Raw genomic sequence first — 26,300 nt, 5'->3', positions numbered from 1 at the left:
CTGACACATGGCAAGGAGCTACATTAGACATTGCTGCCCCTGACTGACACATGGCAAGGAGCTACATTAGACACTGCTGCCCCTGACTGACACGTGGCGAGGAGCTACATTAGACACTGCTGCCCCTGACACATGGCAAGGAGCTACATTAGACATTGCTGCCCCTGACTGACACATGGCAAGGAGCTACATTAGACATTGCTGCCCCTGACACGTGGCGTGGAGCTACATTAGACATTGCTGCCCCTGACACATGGCGAGGAGCTACATTAGACATTGCTGCCCCTGACTGACACATGGCAAGGAGCTACATTAGACACTGCTGCCCCTGACTGACACATGGCGAGGAGCTACATTAGACATTGCTGCCCCTGACTGACACATGGCAAGGAGCTACATTAGACATTGCTGCCCCTGACTGACACATGGCGAGGAGCTACATTAGACATTGCTGCCCCTGACTGACACATGGCGAGGAGCTACATTAGACATTGCTGCCCCTGACTGACACATGGCAAGGAGCTACATTAGACATTGCTGCCCCTGACTGACACATGGCGAGGAGCTACATTAGACATTGCTGCCCCTGACTGACACATGGCAAGGAGCTACATTAGACACTGCTGCCCCTGACTGACACATGGCGAGGAGCTACATTAGACATTGCTGCCCCTGACTGACACATGGCAAGGAGCTACATTAGACATTGCTGCCCCTGACTGACACGTGGCAAGGAGCTACATTAGACATTGCTGCCCCTGACTGACACGTGGCAAGGAGCTACATTAGACATTGCTGCCCCTGACTGACACATGGCGAGGAGCTACATTAGACATTGCTGCCCCTGACTGACACATGGCAAGGAACTACATTAGACATTGCTGCCCCTGACTGACACGTGGCAAGGAACTACATTAGACACTGCTGCCCCTGACTGACACATGGCGAGGAGCTACATTAGACATTGCTGCCCCTGACTGACACATGGCAAGGAGCTACATTAGACATTGCTGCCCCTGACTGACACGTGGCAAGGAGCTACATTAGACATTGCTGCCCCTGACTGACACCTGGCAAGGAGCTACATTAGACATTGCTGCCTCTGACTGACACGTGGCGAGGAGCTACATTAGACATTGCTGCCCCTGACTGACACATGGCAAGGAGCTACATTAGACATTGCCGCCCCTGACTGACACGTGGCAAGGAGCTACATTAGACATTGCTGCCCCTGACACATGGCAAGGAGCTACATTAGACACTGCTGCCCCTGACTGACACATGGCAAGGAGCTACATTAGACATTGCTGCCCCTGACTGACACAGGAGCTACATTAGACATTGCTGCCCCTGACTGACACATTGCAAGGAGCTACATTAGACATTGCTGCCCCTGACTGACACATTGCAAGGAGCTACATTAGACATTGCTGCCCCTGACTGACACATGGCAAGGAGCTACATTAGACACTGCTGCCCCTGACTGACACATGGCGAGGAGCTACATTAGACACTGCTGCCCCTGACTGACACATGGCAAGGAGCTACATTAGACACTGCTGCCCCTGACTGACACATGGCGAGGAGCTACATTAGACATTGCTGCCCCTGACTGACACATGGCAAGGAGCTACATTAGACACTGCTGCCCCTGACTGACACGTGGCGAGGAGCTACATTAGACACTGCTGCCCCTGACACATGGCAAGGAGCTACATTAGACATTGCTGCCCCTGACTGACACATGGCAAGGAGCTACATTAGACATTGCTGCCCCTGACTGACACATGGCGAGGAGCTACATTAGACATTGCTGCCCCTGACACATGGCGAGGAGCTACATTAGACATTGCTGCCCCTGACACATGGCAAGGAGCTACATTAGACATTGCTGCCCCTGACACGTGGCGTGGAGCTACATTAGACATTGCTGCCCCTGACACATGGCGAGGAGCTACATTAAACATTGCTGCCCCTGACTGACACATGGCAAGGAGCTACATTAGACACTGCTGCCCCTGACTGACACATGGCGAGGAGCTACATTAGACATTGCTGCCCCTGACTGACACATGGCAAGGAGCTACATTAGACATTGCTGCCCCTGACTGACACATGGCGAGGAGCTACATTAGACACTGCTGCCCCTGACTGACACATGGCGAGGAGCTACATTAGACATTGCTGCCCCTGACTGACACATGGCAAGGAGCTACATTAGACATTGCTGCCCCTGACTGACACGTGGCAAGGAGCTACATTAGACATTGCTGCCCCTGACTGACACATGGCGAGGAGCTACATTAGACATTGCTGCCCCTGACTGACACATGGCAAGGAACTACATTAGACATTGCTGCCCCTGACTGACACGTGGCAAGGAACTACATTAGACACTGCTGCCCCTGACTGACACATGGCGAGGAGCTACATTAGACATTGCTGCCCCTGACTGACACATGGCAAGGAGCTACATTAGACATTGCTGCCCCTGACTGACACGTGGCAAGGAGCTACATTAGACATTGCTGCCCCTGACTGACACGTGGCAAGGAGCTACATTAGACATTGCTGCCCCTGACTGACACGTGGCAAGGAGCTACATTAGACATTGCTGCCCCTGACTGACACCTGGCAAGGAGCTACATTAGACATTGCTGCCTCTGACTGACACGTGGCGAGGAGCTACATTAGACATTGCTGCCCCTGACTGACACATGGCAAGGAGCTACATTAGACATTGCTGCCCCTGACTGACACATGGCGAGGAGCTACATTAGACATTGCTGCCCCTGACTGACACATGGCAAGGAGCTACATTAGACATTGCTGCCCCTGACTGACACATGGCAAGGAGCTACATTAGACATTGCTGCCCCTGACTGACACATGGCAAGGAGCTACATTAGACATTGCTGCCCCTGACTGACACGTGGCAAGGAGCTACATTAGACATTGCTGCTCCTGACTGACACGTGGCAAGGAGCTACATTAGACATTGCTGCCCCTGACTGACACCTGGCAAGGAGCTACATTAGACATTGCTGCCCCTGACTGACACATGGCAAGGAGCTACATTAGACATTGCTGCCCCTGACTGACACATGGCAAGGAGCTACATTAGACATTGCTGCCCCTGACTGACACATGGCAAGGAGCTACATTAGACATTGCTGCCCCTGACTGACACGTGGCAAGGAGCTACATTAGACATTGCTGCCCCTGACTGACACGTGGCAAGGAGCTACATTAGACATTGCTGCCCCTGACACATGGCAAGGAGCTACATTAGACACTGCTGCCCCTGACTGACACATGGCAAGGAGCTACATTAGAAATTGCTGCCCCTGACTGACACAGGAGCTACATTAGACATTGCTGCCCCTGACTGACACATTGCAAGGAGCTACATTAGACATTGCTGCCCCTGACTGACACATTGCAAGGAGCTACATTAGACATTGCTGCCCCTGACTGACACATGGCAAGGAGCTACATTAGACATTGCTGCCCCTGACTGACACATTGCAAGGAGCTACATTAGACATTGCTGCCCCTGACTGACACATTGCAAGGAGCTACATTAGACATTGCTGCCCCTGACTGACACATTGCAAGGAGCTACATTAGACATTGCTGCCCCTGACTGACACGTGGCGATGAGCTACATTAGACATTGCTGCCCCTGACTGACACATGGCGAGGAGCTACATTAGACATTGCTGCCCCTGACTGACACATGGCAAGGAGCTACATTAGACACTGCTGCCCCTGACTGACACATGGCGAGGAGCTACATAAGACACTGCTGCCCCTGACTGACACATGGCAAGGAGCTACATTAGACACTGCTGCCCCTGACTGACACGTGGCAAGGAGCTACATTAGACACTGCTGCCCCTGACTGACACATGGCGAGGAGCTACATTAGACATTGCTGCCCCTGACTGACACATGGCAAGGAGCTACATTAGACACTGCTGCCCCTGACTGACACGTGGCGAGGAGCTACATTAGACACTGCTGCCCCTGACACATGGCGAGGAGCTACATTAGACATTGCTGCCCCTGACTGACACATGGCAAGGAGCTACATTAGACATTGCTGCCCCTGACTGACACGTGGCAAGGAGCTACATTAGACATTGCTGCCCCTGACACGTGGCGTGGAGCTACATTAGACATTGCTGCCCCTGACACATGGCGAGGAGCTACATTAGACATTGCTGCCCCTGACTGACACATGGCAAGGAGCTACATTAGACACTGCTGCCCCTGACTGACACATGGCGAGGAGCTACATTAGACATTGCTGCCCCTGACTGACACATGGCAAGGAGCTACATTAGACATTGCTGCCCCTGACTGACACATGGCGAGGAGCTACATTAGACATTGCTGCCCCTGACTGACACATGGCAAGGAGCTACATTAGACATTGCTGCCCCTGACTGACACATGGCAAGGAGCTACATTAGACATTGCTGCCCCTGACTGACACATGGCGAGGAGCTACATTAGACATTGCTGCCCCTGACTGACACATGGCAAGGAGCTACATTAGACACTGCTGCCCCTGACTGACACATGGCGAGGAGCTACATTAGACATTGCTGCCCCTGACTGACACATGGCAAGGAGCTACATTAGACATTGCTGCCCCTGACACATGGCGAGGAGCTCACTGACATGTTATGTGGCCATCAAAATATATGTAGCATGCGCAGAACCACCTCTCTGGCTGATTCAACTAGTCTAAGGGAAATAACTCTAGCCTGTAAGGAATGAGGGCCTGAACATTCCTTCATGCAAAGTAACCTTATGGTAATATTAAGGATTCACGTGAAACATTGAGTATATAGTTGAATTGTCTCACCAAAAGTGTCACACATTTATCTTATATTGTGATATTTACAATTGCAAGGTCTGTGATTCTGTACAACTCCATGGCCAGCAAGCGAACTGAGGTCGTAAAAGTATTCATCAATGCTGTGGATGTGGAGGTCCAGAACCCTACAGGCAAAGTCATACACTCTCAGATAGAGCCATTCTGGGCAGACACAGACAGCACTGCAGGCCTGAAGTACAAGGTATGTTGATCTTGTCTCAGATAGAGCCATTCTGGGCAGACACAGACAGCACTGCAGGCCTGAAGTACAAGGTATGTTGATCTTGTCTCAGATAGAGCCATTCTGGGCAGACACAGACAGCACTGCAGGCCTGAAGTACAAGGTATGTTGATCTTGTCTCAGATAGAGCCATTCTGGGCAGACACAGACAGCACTGCAGGCCTGAAGTACAAGGTATGTTGATCTTGTCTCAGATAGAGCCATTCTGGGCAGACACAGACAGCACTGCAGGCCTGAAGTACAAGGTATGTTGATCTTGTCTCAGATAGAGCCATTCTGGGCAGACACAGACAGCACTGCAGGCCTGAAGTACAAGGTATGTTGATCTTGTCTCAGATAGAGCCGTTCTGGGCAGACACAGGGTACGTTGATCTTGTCTCAGATAGAGCCATTCTGGGCAGACACAGACAGCACTGCAGGCCTGAAGTACAGGGTATGTTAATATTGTCTCAGATAGAGCTGATCTGGGCAGACACAGGGTATGTTAATCTTGTCTCAGATAGAGCCATTCTGGGCAGACACAGGGTATGTTAATCTTGTCTCAGATAGAGCTGATCTGGGTAGACACAGACAGCAATGCAGGCCTGAAGTACAAGGTATGTTAATATTGTCTCAGATAGAGCCGTTCTGGGCAGACACAGGGTATGTTAATCTTGTCTCAGATAGAGCCATTCTGGGCAGACACAGACAGCACTGCAGGCCTGAAGTACAGGGTATGTTAATATTGTCTCAGATAGAGCCATTCTGGGCAGACACAGGGTATGTTAATATTGTCTCAGATAGAGCCGTTCTGGGCAGACACAGGGTATGTTAATCTTGTCTCAGATAGAGTTGATCTGGGCAGACACAGACAGCACTGCAGGCCTGAAGTACAGGGTATGTTAATATTGTCTCAGATAGAGCCGTTCTGGGCAGACACAGGGTATGTTAATCTTGTCTCAGATAGAGTTGATCTGGGCAGACACAGGGTATGTTAATATTATCTCAGATAGAGCTGATCTGGGCAGACACAGACAGCACTGCAGGCCTGAAGTACAAGGTATGTTAATCTTGTCTCAGGTAGAGACATTCTGGGCAGACACAGGGTATGTTAATCTTGTCTCAGATAGAGTTGATCTGGGCAGACACAGACAGCACTGCAGGCCTGAAGTACAAGGTATGTTAATCTTGTCTCAGGTAGAGCCGTTCTGGGCAGACACAGGGTATGGTAATCTTGTCTCAGGTAGAGCCGTTCTGGGCAGACACAGGGTATGTTAATCTTGTCTCAGGTAGAGCCGTTCTGGGCAGACACAGGGTATGTTAATCTTGTCTCTGGTAGAGCCGTTCTGGGCAGACACAGGGTATGTTAAGCCTGTCGGTATTGTATGAAATTAAAGGTATGTTCAAGGTCCACTGCTTTTCAGTCTCTACAGTCAGCCCATAGTGGACAATGTGAAGAAACATTCCTCAAAGTTTCACCTGTACACTGATGGACACCAAAGGTGTGTTGTTCTTCACATCAGAAACAACAAGTGGCATGCAACAAATCAAACCCTTCATCAAAGATATCAGGGCTGTGATGGCAGCCAACTATCAGAATTGACTTCAACATACTACTTCTCTTACATAATTCTACTTTTTACCTATTTTACCTTATACTGACTCATACTTATTGCTTATCTGTTTCTATTTCCGAAAGGTAGTGGAAACTTCCTTAACTGTGTTCCCAGAGAACAGAAAAACAGTTCAGTTGAACACACCCCTTGCGCACCAGAACCATGTGAACAAACTGGTAACTTGTCACTCTCTCATTGTAGTGCCTAGAGCAGATGGGAACATTTTCCTAGGCTCTGTAATCCGAGCCATTCCATCAAACTTAGCTTTTTTTTTCATAACATCCCTTGCTCAGATTACATTCTTCTAACCTTAACACCTCTACAACAAGCAGATTTTTAACATCTGATTTGGAAGATATTATTTCTACGGGCCCTAGAAACTGCAGCCATGATGTCAGAAATAGATTTCTCCAATACAAGATTCAACAGTGGCGAACATGCATCGGCGCATCTGAGACTGTGACAAGGACAACCAGACAGACAGTTTTCGTCCCTCCACTCTCATCCGTCCTGAGATCAGAGGATGCTGAAGATTTGCATTATGCCAAGTTCGAGCATTACGTATCTACCTGGGGCGGTGGGGTAATCTAGTGGTTAAAGCGTTAGCTCGTTATGCCGAAGACCTGGGTTCAATTTCTGACATGGAGGCAATATGTGAAACCCATTTGTGGTGCTCCCCACCATGATATTGCTGGAAGATTGCTAAAAGCGGCGTAAAGCCTCATCCCTCATTCACGTATTAACCTGCAGATGAATTTCTAGAAGACAAAGGCCGAGGAGACTGTTCTTCCCTTATCATGGAATATTTCAGCAGAAGTCTCCAGAACAACCTTTTTCTTCTGGATGAGAGCAGGGGCGGTCGGGTAGCCTAGTGGTTAAAGCGTTCGCTCATCACGCTGAAGACCCGCATTTGATTCCCGACATTGGTTCAATGTGTGAAGCCGATTTCTGGTGTCCCCCGCTAAAAGTGGCTTAAAATCAAACTCACACACTCACTCGCTGGATGAGAGCAGTCATCCTCAGAGCCTACACAGGCAGCAAGACTGGATCCACCATCAACATCCAAGGTGAGGCGAAATTGGGTTTAACGTCGTGTCCAAGATTATTGCACTTATATCACGACGAGCATGCACGTGTGTGTGTTGCTGCTTGTACTAGACCGGACTGATGCCACTTTATAGTGCTAGCTCACTAAGATACCATGCCACAGTTTAACATGAATACCCCACTCAGACACAGTATACTGACTCCGAGCCGACCAGTCCTTGTTTTGGCCCCTTAATGCCGAGCGACAGAGGGTAACAACAAGTACCATCTTGTAACGTCTTTTGGTATGACGCAGCCTGGGATCGAACCCCGGACCTTCCGCTCTCCATCGGATGCTCTTCCACTTGACCACGGAGGCAGTCACAGCATCCATGCCTTACAAGGTGAGAGCCATAGCATCTACTCTGGCACTTCACGGCCACTGCTCCATCCCAACGATTATGGAAGGTTGTTTTGGGAGGTCTGACACTGTCTTCACTTATCTTTTTTAATTCAGAGGTTTCTCCACACAAGATGTTGCTGGAATTCACCAATTTGGACCATACGTAGTTGCACAAGAACTGACAGTGCCTACTAAAGATAGACCTTTCTGAAGTATTCCCCCACTATCACCCAGACTTACTGACATCAGGTTACTGTCCCATAACCAATGACCGAGAGTCCATGCTCCCCTGTGAGAATGAGTGAAAGCAATTGTGTTGAGTTGATGACCTTTTCCTAACACTATAATGATTTAAAGTAAGCAGGAAAAATTATTTTCCCCAGGAAATGCACAAAATCTATAAGATTTACTCCTCTCTTTCACAAGACGGAGGTGGTACCCCACATGATTATAAAGAAGATATCATGTTCCAAAGTGGTTAATTGACAGATCTTGCTCTGAATCATGCACACAGGTTGAACCCACCACCTACCATCGGATTCAAGCAATTAATCAGGATAATTCAGGATAAGTCAGGATAAGTCAGGAGTCAGGATATGGTAAAATCATTCATACTTTTTCTGACACATAGGCCTATGCTATAGCGCCCACTCACCCATCCCCTCTTCCCCTGAGTTTCAGATATAAGGTGAGAGAATGATAGAGTTACCAGCTTGGTCAAGTGGTTCCGGTGCACATGCGCTGTTCAAGGGGTGCATTCGGGTGAGCTGTTTTCCCTGTTCTCTGGGAACACAGTTCCGGATGTTTCCACTACATTTCAGGAGAAGAGAGAGAAACGCAATTAGTATGAGTCAGTATAAGTATGAATGATATTTTTACTCTACTAAATACATGTAAAACCTGCGACTGGCTAAAGTGGCAGACTGATGTCACTCATATTACACCCGTCCTTCGTTGAGCACAGATCTTTGTTGTACGTTAAGATGTATGGTTCCACTGACCATGTGTGGTTGTTTACAGCTGGCCTTTGTGTGTGAGTTGCCGGCACTTGGTGTGGCACGCTACCAGATCCGGAGAGTTGCCCCTGCCTCCAACCCAAGACATCACAGGGTAGAGATCAAGCTCATCAATGCCCAGCCCAACCAGGCCACTGTGTAAGTTCATTCATGGAACTCTTATAAGTGTCACGTTAAGATTTCTTATAAAGTTTACCTTCAGAGATGGTTTTTTTTTTCAGACCATCATTTGTTGTGAAACATAAGACTGACTCAGCTGATTTTAGCCTGGAAAATGCTTACTTTAAAGCTCGATTCTCTGGGACTACAGGGTTGTTGAAGGTAAGAAATGGTTACATTCTTATGAAGAGTTAACTTCTTTTATGTACTGTAGCATATACATTAAATTTTCGATTTCCATGATGGAATTGGAACCACAGACCCCTTGATCCAAGGTCAAATACCTGGTCCACCACAAGAGGTTAACCATGTTATTTTGGAGGATTTTACAAAGAAACGGAGCTGCCCACATGAGAGTTGAGTTTCATTGAAGGACTCCACCTTCAACACTTTTTGTTTCAGGCGATGACCACCAAACCAGACTTGGTTGAACACAAAACTGAGGCTGAGTTTGTCCTGTATGGAACCAAAAATGCCAAGGAGAAGTCTGGAGCCTATTTGTTCCTGCCTGATGGTGTGGCCAAGGTAGGGCTTCTGGGCAGAACCACATTCACTCAGGCTCTGATACACACCAATGTTTTGCTTCCCCTCTGTGACACTGGCTCCTGTATTCTGTTATGTATGAGGATTGTGTGACACTACTAGGCTATGCTTCTGTAATGACGTCTCCCCCAAAGGGAGGAGAGATGTATTGTTTTTGGCTCAGCTGGCGCCATAACTTGAAAACCATTCTATGTTTTTCCACAAAACTTGGTATATGCATTGCTCATCAGCTTAACTGGTGCCTTTTGCTATTTTAAACATTTTCAAGATTTTATTTCCATATGTTTCACTGGAAACAATTTCAACTTTGTCTCAAGTAGGGAAGGGTTCGTTTCTGGGCCAACACTTTAAAACCATTCAATACATTTCAACAAAACTTGGCATATACATTGATTATCTGCTTAGCTGGTTATACATATATAGATTTTGCTATTTTGAATTTTTTCTAAATTTTATTTTCTTAAGTGTTTCCATAGAAAATATTTCAACTTAGTCTCAAATAGGGTTTGTTTCTGGACCATAACTTGAAAACCTTTTAACATTTTTCAGTGATACTTGGCTTCAGTGATTACTCACCTGCTTAACTGGTGTCTTTTGATGTTTTGAATCTTTACTCAATTTTATTGTTTCCATGGAATCAATTTGGACTTAGTCTCAAACAAAACTAGGCTTTGTTTTTGAGCCATAACTGTCACCATAACTAGTGAATAGTTTTGCTGTTCATGTGCAAAGACCACATGCTCAACCACTGCCTTTTCATATTTTTCAAATTTGTATTTTTTTTAATTTCTTGTGTTTCCATGGAGACAGTTTGGAAATTCTTAAGAGTCTTTCTACTTAGCATAAAGCTACTGATTGTTCGATATGGGTACATCTACTTGCACAATACAGTCTATCATCCAAACTGCTGTTACATGTTCAACAGTCTTATCTGCCATAAAGAGTCAACATGGCTTCAACTGCATGTGATACAGCTTCATTAATACTTTAATTAGGATCTGTACTAGTATTTCTTTGCTATTATAGTTCTCCAGATTTGCAAACACATTTATTGTAACAACTTGAACTTATGGATGGTAGACATCTGTTTTCATAAGTAGAAACACATTCTAGTTTATAACAATCATGTGACACTACACTATGCTTCTGTTATGTTTGAGGATCGTGTGACACTACACTATGCTTCTGTTATGTTTGAGGATCGTGTGAAACTACACTATGCTTCTGTTATGTTTGAGGATCGTGTGAAACTACACTATGCTTCTGTTATGTTTGAGGATCATGTGACACTACACTATGCTTCTGTTATGTATGAGGATCATGTGACACTACACTATGCTTCTGTTATGTTTGAGGATCATGTGACACTACACTATGCTTCTGTTATGTATGAGGATTGTGTGACACTACACTATGCTTCTGTTATGTTTGAGGATCATGTGACACTACACTATGCTTCGGTTATGTTTGATGATCGTGTGAAACTACACTATGCTTCTGTTATGTATGAGGATTGTGTGACACTACACTATGCTTCTGTTATGTTTGAGGATTGTGTGACACTACACTATGCTTCTGTTATGTTTGAGGATCGTGTGAAACTACACTATGTTTCTGTTATGTATGAGGATTGTGTGACACTACACTATGCTTCTGTTATGTTTGAGGATCATGTGACACTACACTATGCTTCTGTTATGTTTGATGATCGTGTGAAACTACACTATGCTTCTGTTATGTTTGAGGATTGTGTGACGCTACACTATGCTTCTGTTATGTTTGAGGATCATGTGACACTACACTATGCTTCTGTTATGTTCGAGGATTGTGTGACACTACACTATGCTTCTGTTATGTATGAGGATCATGTGACACTACAATATGCTTCTGTTATGTATGAGGATTGTTTGACACTACACTATGCTTCTGTTATGTTTGAGGATTGTGTGACACTACACTATGCTTCTGTTATGTTTGAGGATCGTGTGAAACTACACTATGCTTCTGTTATGTTTGAGGATCATGTGACACTACACTATGCTTCTGTTATGTATGAGGATCATGTGACACTACACTATGCTTCTGTTATGTTTGAGGATCATGTGACACTACACTATGCTTCTGTTATGTATGAGGATTGTGTGACACTACACTATGCTTCTGTTATGTTTGAGGATCATGTGACACTACACTATGCTTCGGTTATGTTTGATGATCGTGTGAAACTACACTATGCTTCTGTTATGTATGAGGATTGTGTGACACTACACTATGCTTCTGTTATGTTTGAGGATTGTGTGACACTACACTATGCTTCTGTTATGTTTGAGGATCGTGTGAAACTACACTATGTTTCTGTTATGTATGAGGATTGTGTGACACTACACTATGCTTCTGTTATGTTTGAGGATCATGTGACACTACACTATGCTTCTGTTATGTTTGATGATCGTGTGAAACTACACTATGCTTCTGTTATGTTTGAGGATTGTGTGACGCTACACTATGCTTCTGTTATGTTTGAGGATCATGTGACACTACACTATGCTTCTGTTATGTTCGAGGATTGTGTGACACTACACTATGCTTCTGTTATGTATGAGGATCATGTGACACTACAATATGCTTCTGTTATGTATGAGGATTGTTTGACACTACACTATGCTTCTGTTATGTTTGAGGATTGTGTGACACTACACTATGCTTCTGTTATGTATGAGGATTGTGTGACACTACAATATGCTTCTGTTATGTATGAGGATTGTTTGACACTACACTATGCTTCTGTTATGTATGAGGATTGTTTGACACTACACTATGCTTCTGTTATGTATGAGGATTGTGTGACACTACACTATGCTTCTGTTATGTTTGAGGATTGTGTGACACTACACTATGCTTCTGTTATGTATACTGATACTGATATGTTTGCTACCTCTTTATCCACTTTCAGCCTGTGCCCATTGCTGGCCCCTTGGTGCGAATCATCACAGGGCCTATCTTGTCAGAAGTTCATGTCTTCACTCCATATGCAGAACATGTTGTGCGTGTCATCAACTCTGCAGGTACAAACACTGAACCTGTCAGGCTGCTCTTTTGAAGAAATAGAAACATACCCCTTTGTAAACACAAAGGCTTTCATATGTCAGTAAACCAATGGGGTGACTATGAATGAGAACAAGGTGATGGACAACATGATGCCTCACTGTACAGTACAGGATGGAGGGAGACAGTATGGCATGTCAGGTTAAGGGGAGGAGTGTAGGTAATATCAGAGTAGTGGGCAAAAAGCTTAGGGTAACAGGACAAGTGGCTGATAAAGGTTCAATAATCGACAAACAAGTGATTGCCATTGTTCCCTGTGATACTGAGAAGGTGTTGTCTGTATTCCAGGAAGCGATGGCACTGCGCTTGATGTCTACAATATTGTCGATGTCAGACATCTGCTTAATAAGGAAGTGGCCATGAGAATCAGCACTGACATCAAGAACCAAGACAGAGTGTTTTACACAGACTTGAACGGATTCCAGGTGATTCTTTACTGAATTATAAATTAAGGATTTTGAAAGATGTTCATCAAATATGCTGGTTTTCTTATCAAGTGGAATGGGTAAAATTGTTATTTTCACAAATGTTGTAATGAAATCACATCCGTGAGGATTTGCATACAATACAGCAAATTTAGCAGAGTGTGTTCAAATTGCTTATGTGCAGCAATGATATTAATACTATACAGAAATACAACCAATTTAGATAATGGCAGTTGCCATACATGTCTTGCAACAAGGACACCTGCCATTTTTAAACAGCTGATCCACCACTTGGAGACATCCAGCATGTTTAATCTTTGCATGCATGTATCATATACACAGTGGAATGAACCATTGCATGTATGTATCATGTACACAGAGAAATGAACCATTGCATGCACGTATTATATACACAGTGGAATGAATCATTGCATGCATGTATCATATACACAGTGGAATGAACCATTGCATGCATGTATCATGTACACAGAGGAATGAACCATTGCATGCACATATTATGTACACAGTGGAATGAACCATTGCATGCACGTATCATATACACAGTGGAATGAACCGTTGCATGCACATGTCATGTACACAGAGGAATGAATAATTGCATGCACATATTATATACACAGAGGAATGAATCATTGCATGCATGTATCATATACACAGTGGAATGAACCATTGCATGCATGTATCATATACACAGTGGAATGAACCATTGCATGCATGTATCATGTACACAGACGAATGAATCATTGCATGCACGTATTATATACACAGTGGAATGAATCATTGCATGCATGTATCATATACACAGTGGAATGAATCATTGCATGCATGTATCATATACACAGTGGAATGAATCATTGCATGCATGTATCATATACACAGTGGAATGAACCGTTGCATGCACATATCATGTACACAGAGGAATGAACCATTGCATGCATGTATCATATACACAGTGGAATGAACCATTGCATGCATGTATCATATACACAGTGGAATGAACCATTGCATGCATGTATCATGTACACAGTGGAATGAACCATTGCATGTACATATTATATACACAGTGGAATGAACCATTGCATGCATGTATCATGTACACAGAGGAAGGAACCATTGCATGCACATATTATATACACAGTGGAATGAACCATTGCATGCATATATCATGTACACAGTGGAATGAATCATTGCATGCACATATTATATACACAGAGGAATGAATCATTGCATGCATGTATCATATACACAGTGGAATGAACCATTGCATGCACATATTATCTACACAGAGGAATGAACCATTGCATGCACGTACTATATACACAGTGGAATGAACCATTGCATGCACATATCATATAGACAGTGGAATGAACCATTGCATGCACATATTATCTACACAGAGGAATAAATCATTGCATGCATGTATTATATCCACAGTGGAATGAACCATTGCATGCACATATTATCTACACAGTGGAATGAACCATTGCATGCACGTATCATATACACAGTGGAATGAATCATTGCATGCATGTATTATATACACAGTGGAATAAACCATTGCATGCACATATTATATACACAGTGGAATGAATCATTGCATGCACGTATCATATACACAGTGGAATGAACCATTGCATGCATGTATCATATACACAGTGGAATGAACCATTGCATACATATTATCTACACAGTGGAATGAACCATTGCATGCATGTATCATATACACAGTGGAATGAACTATTGCATGCACGTATTATAAACACAGTTGAATAAATCATTGCATGCATGTATCATATACACAGTGGAATGAACCATTGCGTGCACATATCATATACACAGTGGAATGAACCATTGCATGCACGTATTATATACACAGTTGAATAAATCATTGCATGCATGTATCATATACACAGTGGAATAAATCATTGCATGCATATATCATATACACAGTGGAATGAACCATTGCATGCACGTATTATATACACAGTGGAATGAACCATTGCATGCATGTATCATATACACAGTGGAATGAACTATTGCATGCACATATCATATACACAGTGGAATTAATCATTGCATGCACATATCATATACACAGTGGAATTAATCATTGCATGCATGTATTATCTACACAGTGGAATGAACCATTGCATGCATGTATTATAAACACAGTTGAATAAATCATTGCATGCATGTATCATATACACAGAGGAATGAACCATTGCATGCACATATCATATACACAGTGGAATGAACCATTGCATGCACGTATCATATACACAGTTGAATAAATCATTGCATGCATGTATCATTTACACAGTGGAATGAACCATTGCATGCACATATCATATATACACAGTGGAATTAACCATTGCATGCACGTATTATAAACACAGTTGAATATATCATTGCATGCATGTATCATATACATAGTGGAATGAATCATTGCATAGACGTATTATATACACAGTGGAATAAACCATTGCATGCATGTATCATATACACAGCTGAATAAACCATTGCATGCATGTATCATATACACAGCTGAATAAACCATTGCATGCATGTATCATATACACAGTGGAATAAACCCTTGCATGCATGTATCATGTACACAGCTGAATAAATCATGCATGCATGTATCATGTACATAGTGGAATAAACTATTGCATGCATGTATCATATACACAATTTTAAAAATGGAATAAACCATTGCTTGCATGTATCATATACACGATGGAATACCGTAAAAGCGTCTATGCTTTTCGTAAAATGCAATCTGGTGGTCGGGCTCAATGACTTGGTTGTTGCATGTCATCGATCCCAATTGCATGTCATCATGATATCAATCACCAGATTGTCTAGTCGAGACTGGATTTTTTTACAGACTGTTGTCATATAGCTGGAATATTGCTGAGTGCAGCGTAAAACAACAAACCAACCAACACAATGGAATAAACCACTGCATCCCTCTATCATATACACAATGGAATAAGCCATTGCATGTATGTATCATATACATCATAGAATAAACTATTGTGTTCATGTGTTATTAACACAGCTGAACAAACCATTGCGTGCATGTATCATATAAACAATGGAATAAACCAGTGCATGCATGTATTATAAACACTATGGAATAAACCTTTGCATGCATGTATTATATGCACAGTGGAGTAAACCGCTCTAATTAAGAATAACGTACTAATTGCAGTGTCACCTAGTGATTTGTTTTGTGGATGTTGTCGGTTTTTGTTTTGTGTCTTTTGTATTTTGAGTTTCATTATTCATATGCAATTAGACAATGACCTTTATTACTACTGTTTAATGGTTCATTATTTCATACTGGAGAGTTTTTTTCTGACCAAATGACCCCATTCTGTCACTTCTGTTGTGGCTGACCTAAGTGTTTATACCATATTCATTAGAAGTCATGATTATGAATCAGATATCATTTCCAGAAATTTCTACACTTTCACAAATGAAAAGATAGTGATGTTTATCTGCTGACACCCATTACCAATATCGTCATATATTCCACAGATGCAGAGAAGAAAGACATATGACAAACTCCCCCTACAGGCCAACTTTTACCCTATGCCAGCAATGATGTTCATGGAGGATCAGAATTGCCGATTCAGCATTTTGTCCCAGCAGAGTTTGGGTGTATCCAGTCTTATTCAGGGTAAGCATCTTATTTGTGTGTGATAGTGTCCAGTGTGATGCAGGGTAAGCAGTGTATGTATTAGAAAGTGACACAAGGTAAGCAGTGTATGTATTAGAATGTGACACAGGGTAAGCAGTGTAAGTATTAGAATGTGACACAGGGTAAGCAGTGTATGTATAAGAATGTGACACAAGGTAAGCAGTGTATGTATTAGAAAGTGACACAAGGTAAGCAGTGTATGTATTAGAATGTGACACAGGGTAAGCAGTGTAAGTATTAGAATGTGACACAGGGTAAGCAGTGTAAGTATTAGAATGTGACACAGGGTAAGCAGTGTATGTATAAGAATGTGACACAAGGTAAGCAGTGTATGTATTAGAATGTGACACAAGTTAAGCAGTGTATGTATTAGAATGTGACACAGGGTAAGCAGTGTATGTATTAGAATGTGACACAGGGTAAGCAGTGTATGTATTAGAATGTGACACAAGGTAAGCAGTGTATGTATTAGAATGTGACACAGGGTAAGCAGTGTATGTATTAGAATGTGACGCAAGGTAAGCAGTGTATGTATTACTATTAGAATGTGACACAAGGTAAGCCGTGTATGTATTTGAATGTGACACAGGGTAAGCAGTGTATGTATTAGAATGTGACACAAGGTAAGCAGTGTATGTATTAGAATGTGACACAAGGTAAGCAGTGTATGTATTAGAATGTGACACAGGGTTAGCAGTGAATATAGCAGAATGTGACACAAGGTAAGCAGTGTATGTATTAGAAAGTGACACAAGGTAAGCAGTGTATGTATTAGAATGTGACACAGGGTAAGCAGTGTAAGTATTAGAATGTGACACAGGGTAAGCAGTGTAAGTATTAGAATGTGACACAGGGTAAGCAGTGTATGTATAAGAATGTGACACAAGGTAAGCAGTGTATGTATTAGAATGTGACACAAGTTAAGCAGTGTATGTATTAGAATGTGACACAGGGTAAGCAGTGTATGTATTAGAATGTGACACAGGGTAAGCAGTGTATGTATTAGAATGTAACACAAGGTAAGCAGTGTATGTATTAGAATGTGACACAGGGTAAGCAGTGTATGTATTAGAATGTGACGCAAGGTAAGCAGTGTATGTATTACTATTAGAATGTGACACAAGGTAAGCCGTGTATGTATTTGAATGTGACACAGTGTAAGCAGTGTATGTATTAGAATGTGACACAAGGTAAGCAGTGTATGTATTAGAATGTGACACAAGGTAAGCAGTGTATGTATTAGAATGTGACACAGGGTTAGCAGTGAATATAGCAGAATGTGACACAAGGTAAGCAGTGTATGTATTAGAATGTGACACAAGGTAAGCAGTGTATGTATTAGAATGTGACACAAGGTAAGCAGTGTATGTAGGAGAATGTGACACAGGGTATGCAGTGGATGTAGCAGAATGTGACACAGGGTAAGCAGTGAATGTAGCAGAATATGACACAGGGTAAGCACTGTATGTTGCAGAATGTAACACAGGGTAAGCAGTGGATATAGCAGAATGTGACACAGGGTAAGCAGTGAATGTAGCAGAATGTGACACAGAGTAAGCAGTGTATGTAGGAGAATGTGACACAGGGTAAGCAGTGTATGTAGTAGAATGTGACACAGGGTAAGCAGTGGATGTAGAAAAATGTAGCAGAATGTGACACAGGGTAAGCAGTGTATGTAGGAGAATGTGACACAAGGTAAGCAGTGGATGTAGCAGAATGTAACACAGGGTAAGCAGTGAATGTAGGAGAATGTGACACAGGGTATGCAGTGAATGTAGCAGAATGTGATACAAGGTAAGCAGTGTATTTAGCAGAATGTGACACAGGGTAAGCAGTGGATGTAGGAGAATGTGTCCAGTGTGACACAGGGTAAGCAGTGGATGTAGCAGAATGTGACGCAGGGTAAGAAGTGGATGTAGCAAAATGTGACGCAGGGTAAGCAGTGGATGTAGCAGAATGTGACACAGGGTAAGCAGTGGATGTAGCAGAATGTGACACAGGGTATGCAGTGGATGTAGCAGAATGTGACACAGGGTAAGCAGTGGATGTAGCAGAATGTGACACAGGGTAAGCAGTGGATGTAGCAGAATGTGACACAGGGTATGCAGTGAATGTAGGAGAATGTGACACAGGGTAAGCAGTGGATGTAGCAGAATGTGACGCAGGGTAAGAAGTGGATGTAGCAAAATGTGACGCAGGGTAAGCAGTGGATGTAGCAGAATGTGACACAGGGTAAGCAGTGGATGCAGCAGAATGTGACACAGGGTATGCAGTGGATGTAGCAGAATGTGACACAGGGTAAGCAATGGATGTAGCAGAATGTGACACAGGGTAAGCAGTGTATGTATTAGAATGTGACACAAGGTAAGCAGTGTATGTATTAGAATGTGACACAGGGTAAGCATTGAATATAGCAGAATGTGACACAAGGTAAGCAGTGTATGTATTAGAATGTGACACAAGGTAAGCAGTGTATGTATTAGAATGTGACACAGGGTAAGCAGTGTATGTAGGAGAATGTGACACAGGGTATGCAGTGGATGTAGCAGAATGTGACACAGGGTAAGCAGTGAATGTAGCAGAATGTGACACAGGGTAAGCAGTGAATGTAGCAGAATGTGACACAGAGTAAGCAGTGTATGTAGGAGAATGTGACACAGGGTAAGCAGTGTATGTAGTAGAATGTGACACAGGGTAAGCAGTGGATGTAGAAAAATGTAGCAGAATGTGACACAGGGTAAGCAGTGTATGTAGGAGAATGTGACACAAGGTAAGCAGTGGATGTAGCAGAATGTAACACAGGGTAAGCAGTGAATGTAGGAGAATGTGACACAGGGTATGCAGTGAATGTAGCAGAATGTGATACAAGGTAAGCAGTGTATTTAGCAGAATGTGACACAGGGTAAGCAGTGGATGTAGGAGAATGTGTCCAGTTTGACACAGGGTAAGCAGTGGATGTAGCAGAATGTGACGCAGGGTAAGAAGTGGATGTAGCAAAATGTGACGCAGGGTAAGCAGTGGATGTAGCAGAATGTGACACAGGGTAAGCAGTGAATGTAGCAGAATGTGACACAGGGTAAGCAGTGGATGTAGCAGAATGTGACACAGGGTAAGCAGTGGATGTAGCAGAATGTGACACAGGGTAAGCAGTGGATGTAGCAGAATGTGACACAGGGTATGCAGTGAATGTAGGAGAATGTGACACAGGGTATGCAGTGGATGTAGCAGAATGTGACACAGGGTAAGCAGTGAATTTAGCAGAATGTGACACAGGGTAACCAGTGAATGTAGCAGAATGTGACACAGGGTAAGCCATGTATGTAGCAGAATGTGACACAGGGTAAGCAGTGGATGTAGGAGAATGTGACACAGGGTAAGCAGGTGATGTAGCGGAATGTGACACAGGGTAAGCAGTGAATGTAGCAGAATGTGACACAGGGTAGGCAGTGTATATTTTAGAATGTGACACAGGGTAGGCAGTGTATGTATTAGAATGTGACACAGGGTAAGCAGTGTATGTAGCAGAATGTGAAACAGGGTAAGCAGTGTATGTATTAGAATGTGACACAGGGTAGGCAGTGTATGTATTAGAATGTGACACAGGGTAAGCAGTGAATGTAGCAGAATGTGACACAGGGTAGGCAGTGTATATTTTAGAATGTGACACAGGGTAGGCAGTGTATGTATTAGAATGTGACACAGGGTAAGCAGTGTATGTAGCAGAATGTGACACAGGGTAAGCAGTGTATGTAGCAGAATGTGACACAGGGTTAGGAGTGAATGTAGCAGAATGTGACACAGGGTAAGCAGTGGATGTAGCAGAATGTGACACAGGGTAAGCAGTGTATGTAGCAGAATATGACACAGGGTTAGGAGTGAATGTAGCAGAATGTGACACAGGGTAAGCAGTGAATGTAGCAGAATGTGACACAGGGTAAGCAGTGAATGTAGCAGATTGTGACACACGGTAAGCAGTGTATGTAGCAGAATGTGACACAGGGTAAGCAGTGAATATAGCAGAATGTGACACAGGGTTAACAGTGAATGTAGGGGAATGTGACAAAGGGTAAGCAGTGAATGTAGCAGAATGTGACACAGGATAAGCAGTGAATGTAGGAGAATGTGACACAGGGTAAGCAGTGTATGTATTAGAATGTGACACAGGGTAAGCAGTGAATGTAGCAGAATGTGACACAGGGTAAGCAGTGTATGTATTAGAATGTGACACAGGGTAAGCAGTGGATGTAGCAGAATGTGACAAAGGGTAAGCAATTTATGTAGCAGAATGTGACACAGGATAAGCAGTGTATGTAGCAGAATGTGATGCAGGGTAAGCAGTGAATGTAGCAGAATGTGACACAAGGTAGGCAGTGTATGTAGGAGAATGTGTCCAGTGTGACACAGGGTAGGCACTTAATGTAGGAGAATGTGACACAGGGTAAGCAGTGGATGTAGCAGAATGTCACACAGGGTAAGCGGTGGATGTAGCAGAATGTGTCCAGTGTGACACAGGGTTAGCAGTGAATTTAGCAGAATGTGACACAGGGTAAGCAGTGGATGTAGAAGAATGTAGCAGAATGTGACACAGGGTTAGGAGTGAATGTAGCAGAATGTGACACAGGGTAAGCAGTGGATGTAGGAGAATGAGTCCAGTGTGACACAGGGTAAGCAGTGAATGTAGCAGAATGTGACAGAGGGTAAGCAGTGTATGTAGCAGAATGTGACACAGGGTAAGCAGTGAATGTAGCAGAATGTGAAATGTGAAACAGGGTATGCAGTGGATGTAGCAGAATGTGACACAGGGTAAGCAGTGGGTGTAGGAGAATGTGACACAGGGTAAGCAGTGAATGTAGCAGAATGTGAAACAGGTTAAGCAGTGGATGTAGCAGAATGTGAAATGTGAAACAGGGTAAGCAGTGGATGTAGCAGAATGTGACACAGGGTAAGCAGTGTGTGTAGGAGAATGTGACACAGGGTAAGCAGTGAATGTAGGAGAATGTGACACAGGGTAAGCAGTGTGTGTAGGAGAATGTGACACAGGGTAAGCAGTGAATGTAGGAGAATGTGACACAGGGTAAGCAGTGTATGTAGCAGAATGTGACACAGGGTAAGCAGTGAATGTAGCAGAATGTGACACAGGGTAAGCAGTGGGTGTAGGAGAATGTGACACAGGGTAAGCAGTGAATGTAGCAGAATGTGACACAGGGTAAGCAGTGAATGTAGGAGAATGTGACACAGGGTAAGCAATGTATGTAGCAGAATGTGACACAGGCTAAGCAGTGAATGTAGCAGAATGTGAAACAGGGTAAGCAGTGAATGTAGGAGAATGTGACACAGGGTAAGCAGTGTATGTAGCAGAATGTGACACAGGGTAAGCAGTGAATGTAGCAGAATGTGAAACAGGTTAAGCAGTGGATGTAGCAGAATGTGACACAGGGTAAGCAGTGGGTGTAGGAGAATGTGACACATGGTAAGCAGTAGATATAGGAGAATCTGACACAGGGTAAGCAGTGTATGTAGCAGAATGTGACACAGGGTAAGCAGTGAATGTAGGAAAATGGGACACAGGGTAAGCAGTGTATGTAGCAGAATAGGACACAGGGTAAGCAGTGGATGTAGCAGAATGTGACACAGGGTTAGCAGTGAATGTAGCAGAATGTGACACAGGGTAAGCAGTGAATGTAGCAGAATGTGACACAGGGTAAGCAGTGAATGTAGCAGAATGTGACACAGGGTAGGCAGTGAATGTAGCAGAATGTGACACAGGGTAAGCAGTGAATGTAGCAGAATGTGACACAGGATAAGCAGTGTATGTAGCAGAATGTGTCCAGTGTGACACAGGGTAAGCAGTGTATGTAGCAGAATGTGACACAGGGTAAGCAGTGAATGTAGCAGAATGTGACACAAGTTTGGCAGTGTATGTAGGAGAATGTGTCCAGTGTGACACAGGGTAGGCACTTAATGTAGGAAAATGTGACACAGGGTAAGCAGTGGATGTAGCAGAATGTGTCCAGTGTGACACAGGGTAGGCACTTAATGTAGCAGAATGTGACACAGGGTAAGCGGTGGATGTAGCAGAATGTGTCCAGTGTGACACAGGGTAAGCAGTGAATTTAGCAGAATGTGACACAGGGTAAGCAGTGGATGTAGCAGAATGTGTCACAGGGTTAGGAGTGAATGTAGCAGAATGTGACACAGGGTAAGCGGTGGATGTAGGAGAATGTGTCCAGTGTGACACAGGGTAAGCAGTGAATGTAGCAGAATGTGACACAGGGTAAGCAGTGGATGTAGCAGAATGTGACACAGGGTAAGCAGTGGATGTAGCAGAATGTGACACAGGGTAAGCAGTGAATGTAGGAGAATGTGACACAGGGTAAGCAGTGTATGTAGCAGAATGTGACACAGGGTAAGCAGTGTATGTAGCAGAATGTGACACAGGGTAAGTAGTGTATGTAGCAGAATGTGTCCAGTGTGACACAGGGTAAGCAGTGGATGTAGCAGAATGTGACACAGGGTAAGCAGTAGATATAGGAGAATGTGACACAGGGTAAGCAGTGTATGTAGCAGAATGTGACACAGGGTAAGCAGTGGATGTAGGAAAATGGGACACAGGGTAAGCAGTGTATGTAGCAGAATGGGACACAGGGTAAGCAGTGGATGTAGCAGAATGGGACACAGGGTAAGCAGTGGATGTAGCAGAATGTGACACAGGGTAAGCAGTGAATGTAGGAGAATGTAACACAGGGTAAGCAGTGAATGTAGGAGAATGTGACACAGGGTAAGCAGTGAATGCAGCAGAATGTGACACAGGGTAAGCAGTGAATGTAGCAGAATATGACACAGGGTAGGCAGTGAATGTAGCAGAATGTGACACAGGGTAAGCAGTGAATGTAGCAGAATGTGACACAGGGTAGGCAGTGAATGCAGCAGAATGTGACACATGATAAGCAGTGAATGTAGGAGAATGTGACACAGGGTAAGCAGTGAATGTAAGAGAATGTGACACAGGGTAAGCAGTGAATGCAGCAGAATGTGACACAGGGTAAGCAGTGAATGCAGCAGAATGTGACACAGGGTAAGCAGTGAATGTAGCAGAATGTGACACAGGGTAAGCAGTGGATGTAGGAGAATGTGACACAGGGTAGGCAGTGAATGTAGCAGAATGTGACACAGGGTAAGCAGTGGATGTAGCAGAATGTGACACAGGGTAGGCAGTGGATGTAGGAGAATGTGACACAGGGTAAGTAGTGTATGTAGCAGAATGTGACACAGGGTAGGCAGTGGATGTAGGAGAATTTGACACAGGGTAAGCAGTGGATGTAGCAGAGGATGTCTGATGTGATGTCTGATGTGATGTCTGATGTGATGTCTGATGTGATGTCTGATGTGATGTAACATGATGTTGCTGTGCAGGTGTTGTGGAGGTGATCTTGGACCGTCGGCTAAACCAGGATGACAACCGTGGACTTGGTCAGGGTGTGTTGGACAACAAACGTACCCCTAACAGGTTTAGACTCCTGGTAGAAAACAGGAGATCATCTAAAGAGGTTAGTCAGAACTGATGTTTCCTAAAAAATTGTATGGTTTAAGTAAGCTTCTGTGATTATGTTTGTTGTTTGTCCATCCATCCATCAGGACTATATATTCTGAACCGCAAAAAAAACGTCACCCCAAGTAACAGTGCATGAAAAGTTGTCATTTAAATATCTGGGTAATATGGGGCAAAGTTTCTAAAATTTAACATTACCTCGTCCGGAATAATGAAATTTGATGATAAAAAAAACAAACAAGTGACAATAAAACCGATCACCCAAACGCATCACGGCAATGGCCATGGTAACCAGACGCATGTGAGTTCCATGCAAATTGAAATGCACATGCGTTCCCCTATTTCTTGCCCTATAAAAATCCACCCAGATCGGATAACATTCATTCGTTATTGAATTGCTACCACATGCCAAGATTGACAAGAAATCAGAGACACCAAGCCCTTGGACGATTGCAAGTTGGACAAACCGCCCGGCAAGTAGCCAATGCATTTCAAGTCCACGTAAGGATCATATACAGGCTCCAGCAATGTACCAGACCACCAACACTAAAGATGACCGACCACATAGTGGAAGACCAAGGGTCACCACCCAGCGTCAGGATCATCAGATTGTGCGACAGCATCTCCAAGATCGCTTTGCTACTGCTGCGGAAACTGCTCGACAGACCGTGGGGACATCAGCGACACATTAGTGCGGACACTGTGCGTCGATGATTGACGAGCAGACACCTCCACTGTCACAGGCCACACCGAGGACCCATTTTGACACCACATCATCGCCGGGACCATCTGAAGTGGGCAACAGCACCAACATTGGCGCCACTAGCAGTGGAGAAGAGTCCCCTTCTCAGATGAGAGCGGTTACTATATCTCAACAGCAGATGGCAGAGAGAGAGTCTGGCGACGACATGGGGAACGTTATTCGGATGTTTGTGTTGTTGAGAGGGACTCGGGGGGGGGGTCCGAGCATCATGGTGTGTGGTGGAATTGGTCTTGCACAGAGGGTCGGCCCTGTGGTCTTCCAGAACATTGGTCCAGGGAAAGGCAATGGTGTCACAGCAGCTCGGTACATTGATCAAGTCTTGAGACCACATGCCATACCTCATTTGGCACGTCACCGCAACCACGGGTTTCAGCATGATTACGCCCGTGCCCACACTGAGAGAGCAATGAGAGACTTCCTCCAGCAGAATGGCGTCAGAACCATGCAGTGGCCTGCCCTCAGGCCCGATTTAAATCCCATTGAGCACCTGTGGGATGAAATTCATAGACAGCTGAATGACGTCCAACCAAGGCCGACAACTGCAGCTGAACTGCATCAGGCATTCCTCAGACTGCGGGCTCAAGTGCCTATGGCCTTCATCAACTGCCTCATCCATTCCATGTTTTGACATTGCACGGCAGTCATCAATGCACATGGCGGACACACGATATACTGACTTGTGATGCCATTATCTCAGAGACTAGTGTTGTGTTTCACTTTAAGAATATTTGACACTTTAATTTCAACCTTGATGATCAGTTTTGCCAAGTTTCATCTTTTTAATATGTCTCTAAGTATGTTTACAGTGTTTTGACAAAAACGGTTTCTCATATATCTATCAATGGTGATGTTTCTTTTGCAGT

The 26,300-nt window shown here is 44.0% G+C and overlaps 1 protein-coding gene across 5 annotated transcripts in view; it reads left to right on the top strand.

The window, feature by feature from the left end:
* The window catches only part of LOC124122870 (alpha-mannosidase 2x-like), a 116,353-nt gene that overhangs the window by 77,363 nt on the left and 12,690 nt on the right, over positions 1-26,300 (top strand). For all 5 annotated transcript variants that reach the window (XM_048395098.1, XM_048395097.1, XM_048395099.1 and 2 more), the window contains 8 exons: positions 4,925-5,090; positions 9,174-9,307; positions 9,391-9,490; positions 9,731-9,853; positions 12,825-12,936; positions 13,265-13,401; positions 16,963-17,104; positions 24,539-24,672. In XM_048395098.1, coding sequence (XP_048251055.1) covers positions 4,925-5,090; positions 9,174-9,307; positions 9,391-9,490; positions 9,731-9,853; positions 12,825-12,936; positions 13,265-13,401; positions 16,963-17,104; positions 24,539-24,672 — 1,048 coding nt within the window. The remainder of the gene's footprint in view (positions 1-4,924; positions 5,091-9,173; positions 9,308-9,390; positions 9,491-9,730; positions 9,854-12,824; positions 12,937-13,264; positions 13,402-16,962; positions 17,105-24,538; positions 24,673-26,300) is intronic.

The sequence above is a fragment of the Haliotis rufescens genome, unplaced genomic scaffold (genome assembly GCF_023055435.1).
Source record: "Haliotis rufescens isolate VD_foot unplaced genomic scaffold, xgHalRufe1.0.p SCAF_14, whole genome shotgun sequence".
NCBI lineage: Eukaryota > Metazoa > Mollusca > Gastropoda > Lepetellida > Haliotidae > Haliotis > Haliotis rufescens.
Note: the sequence above shows the minus strand (reverse complement) of the source record. Positions and strands in the feature narration are given on the sequence as shown.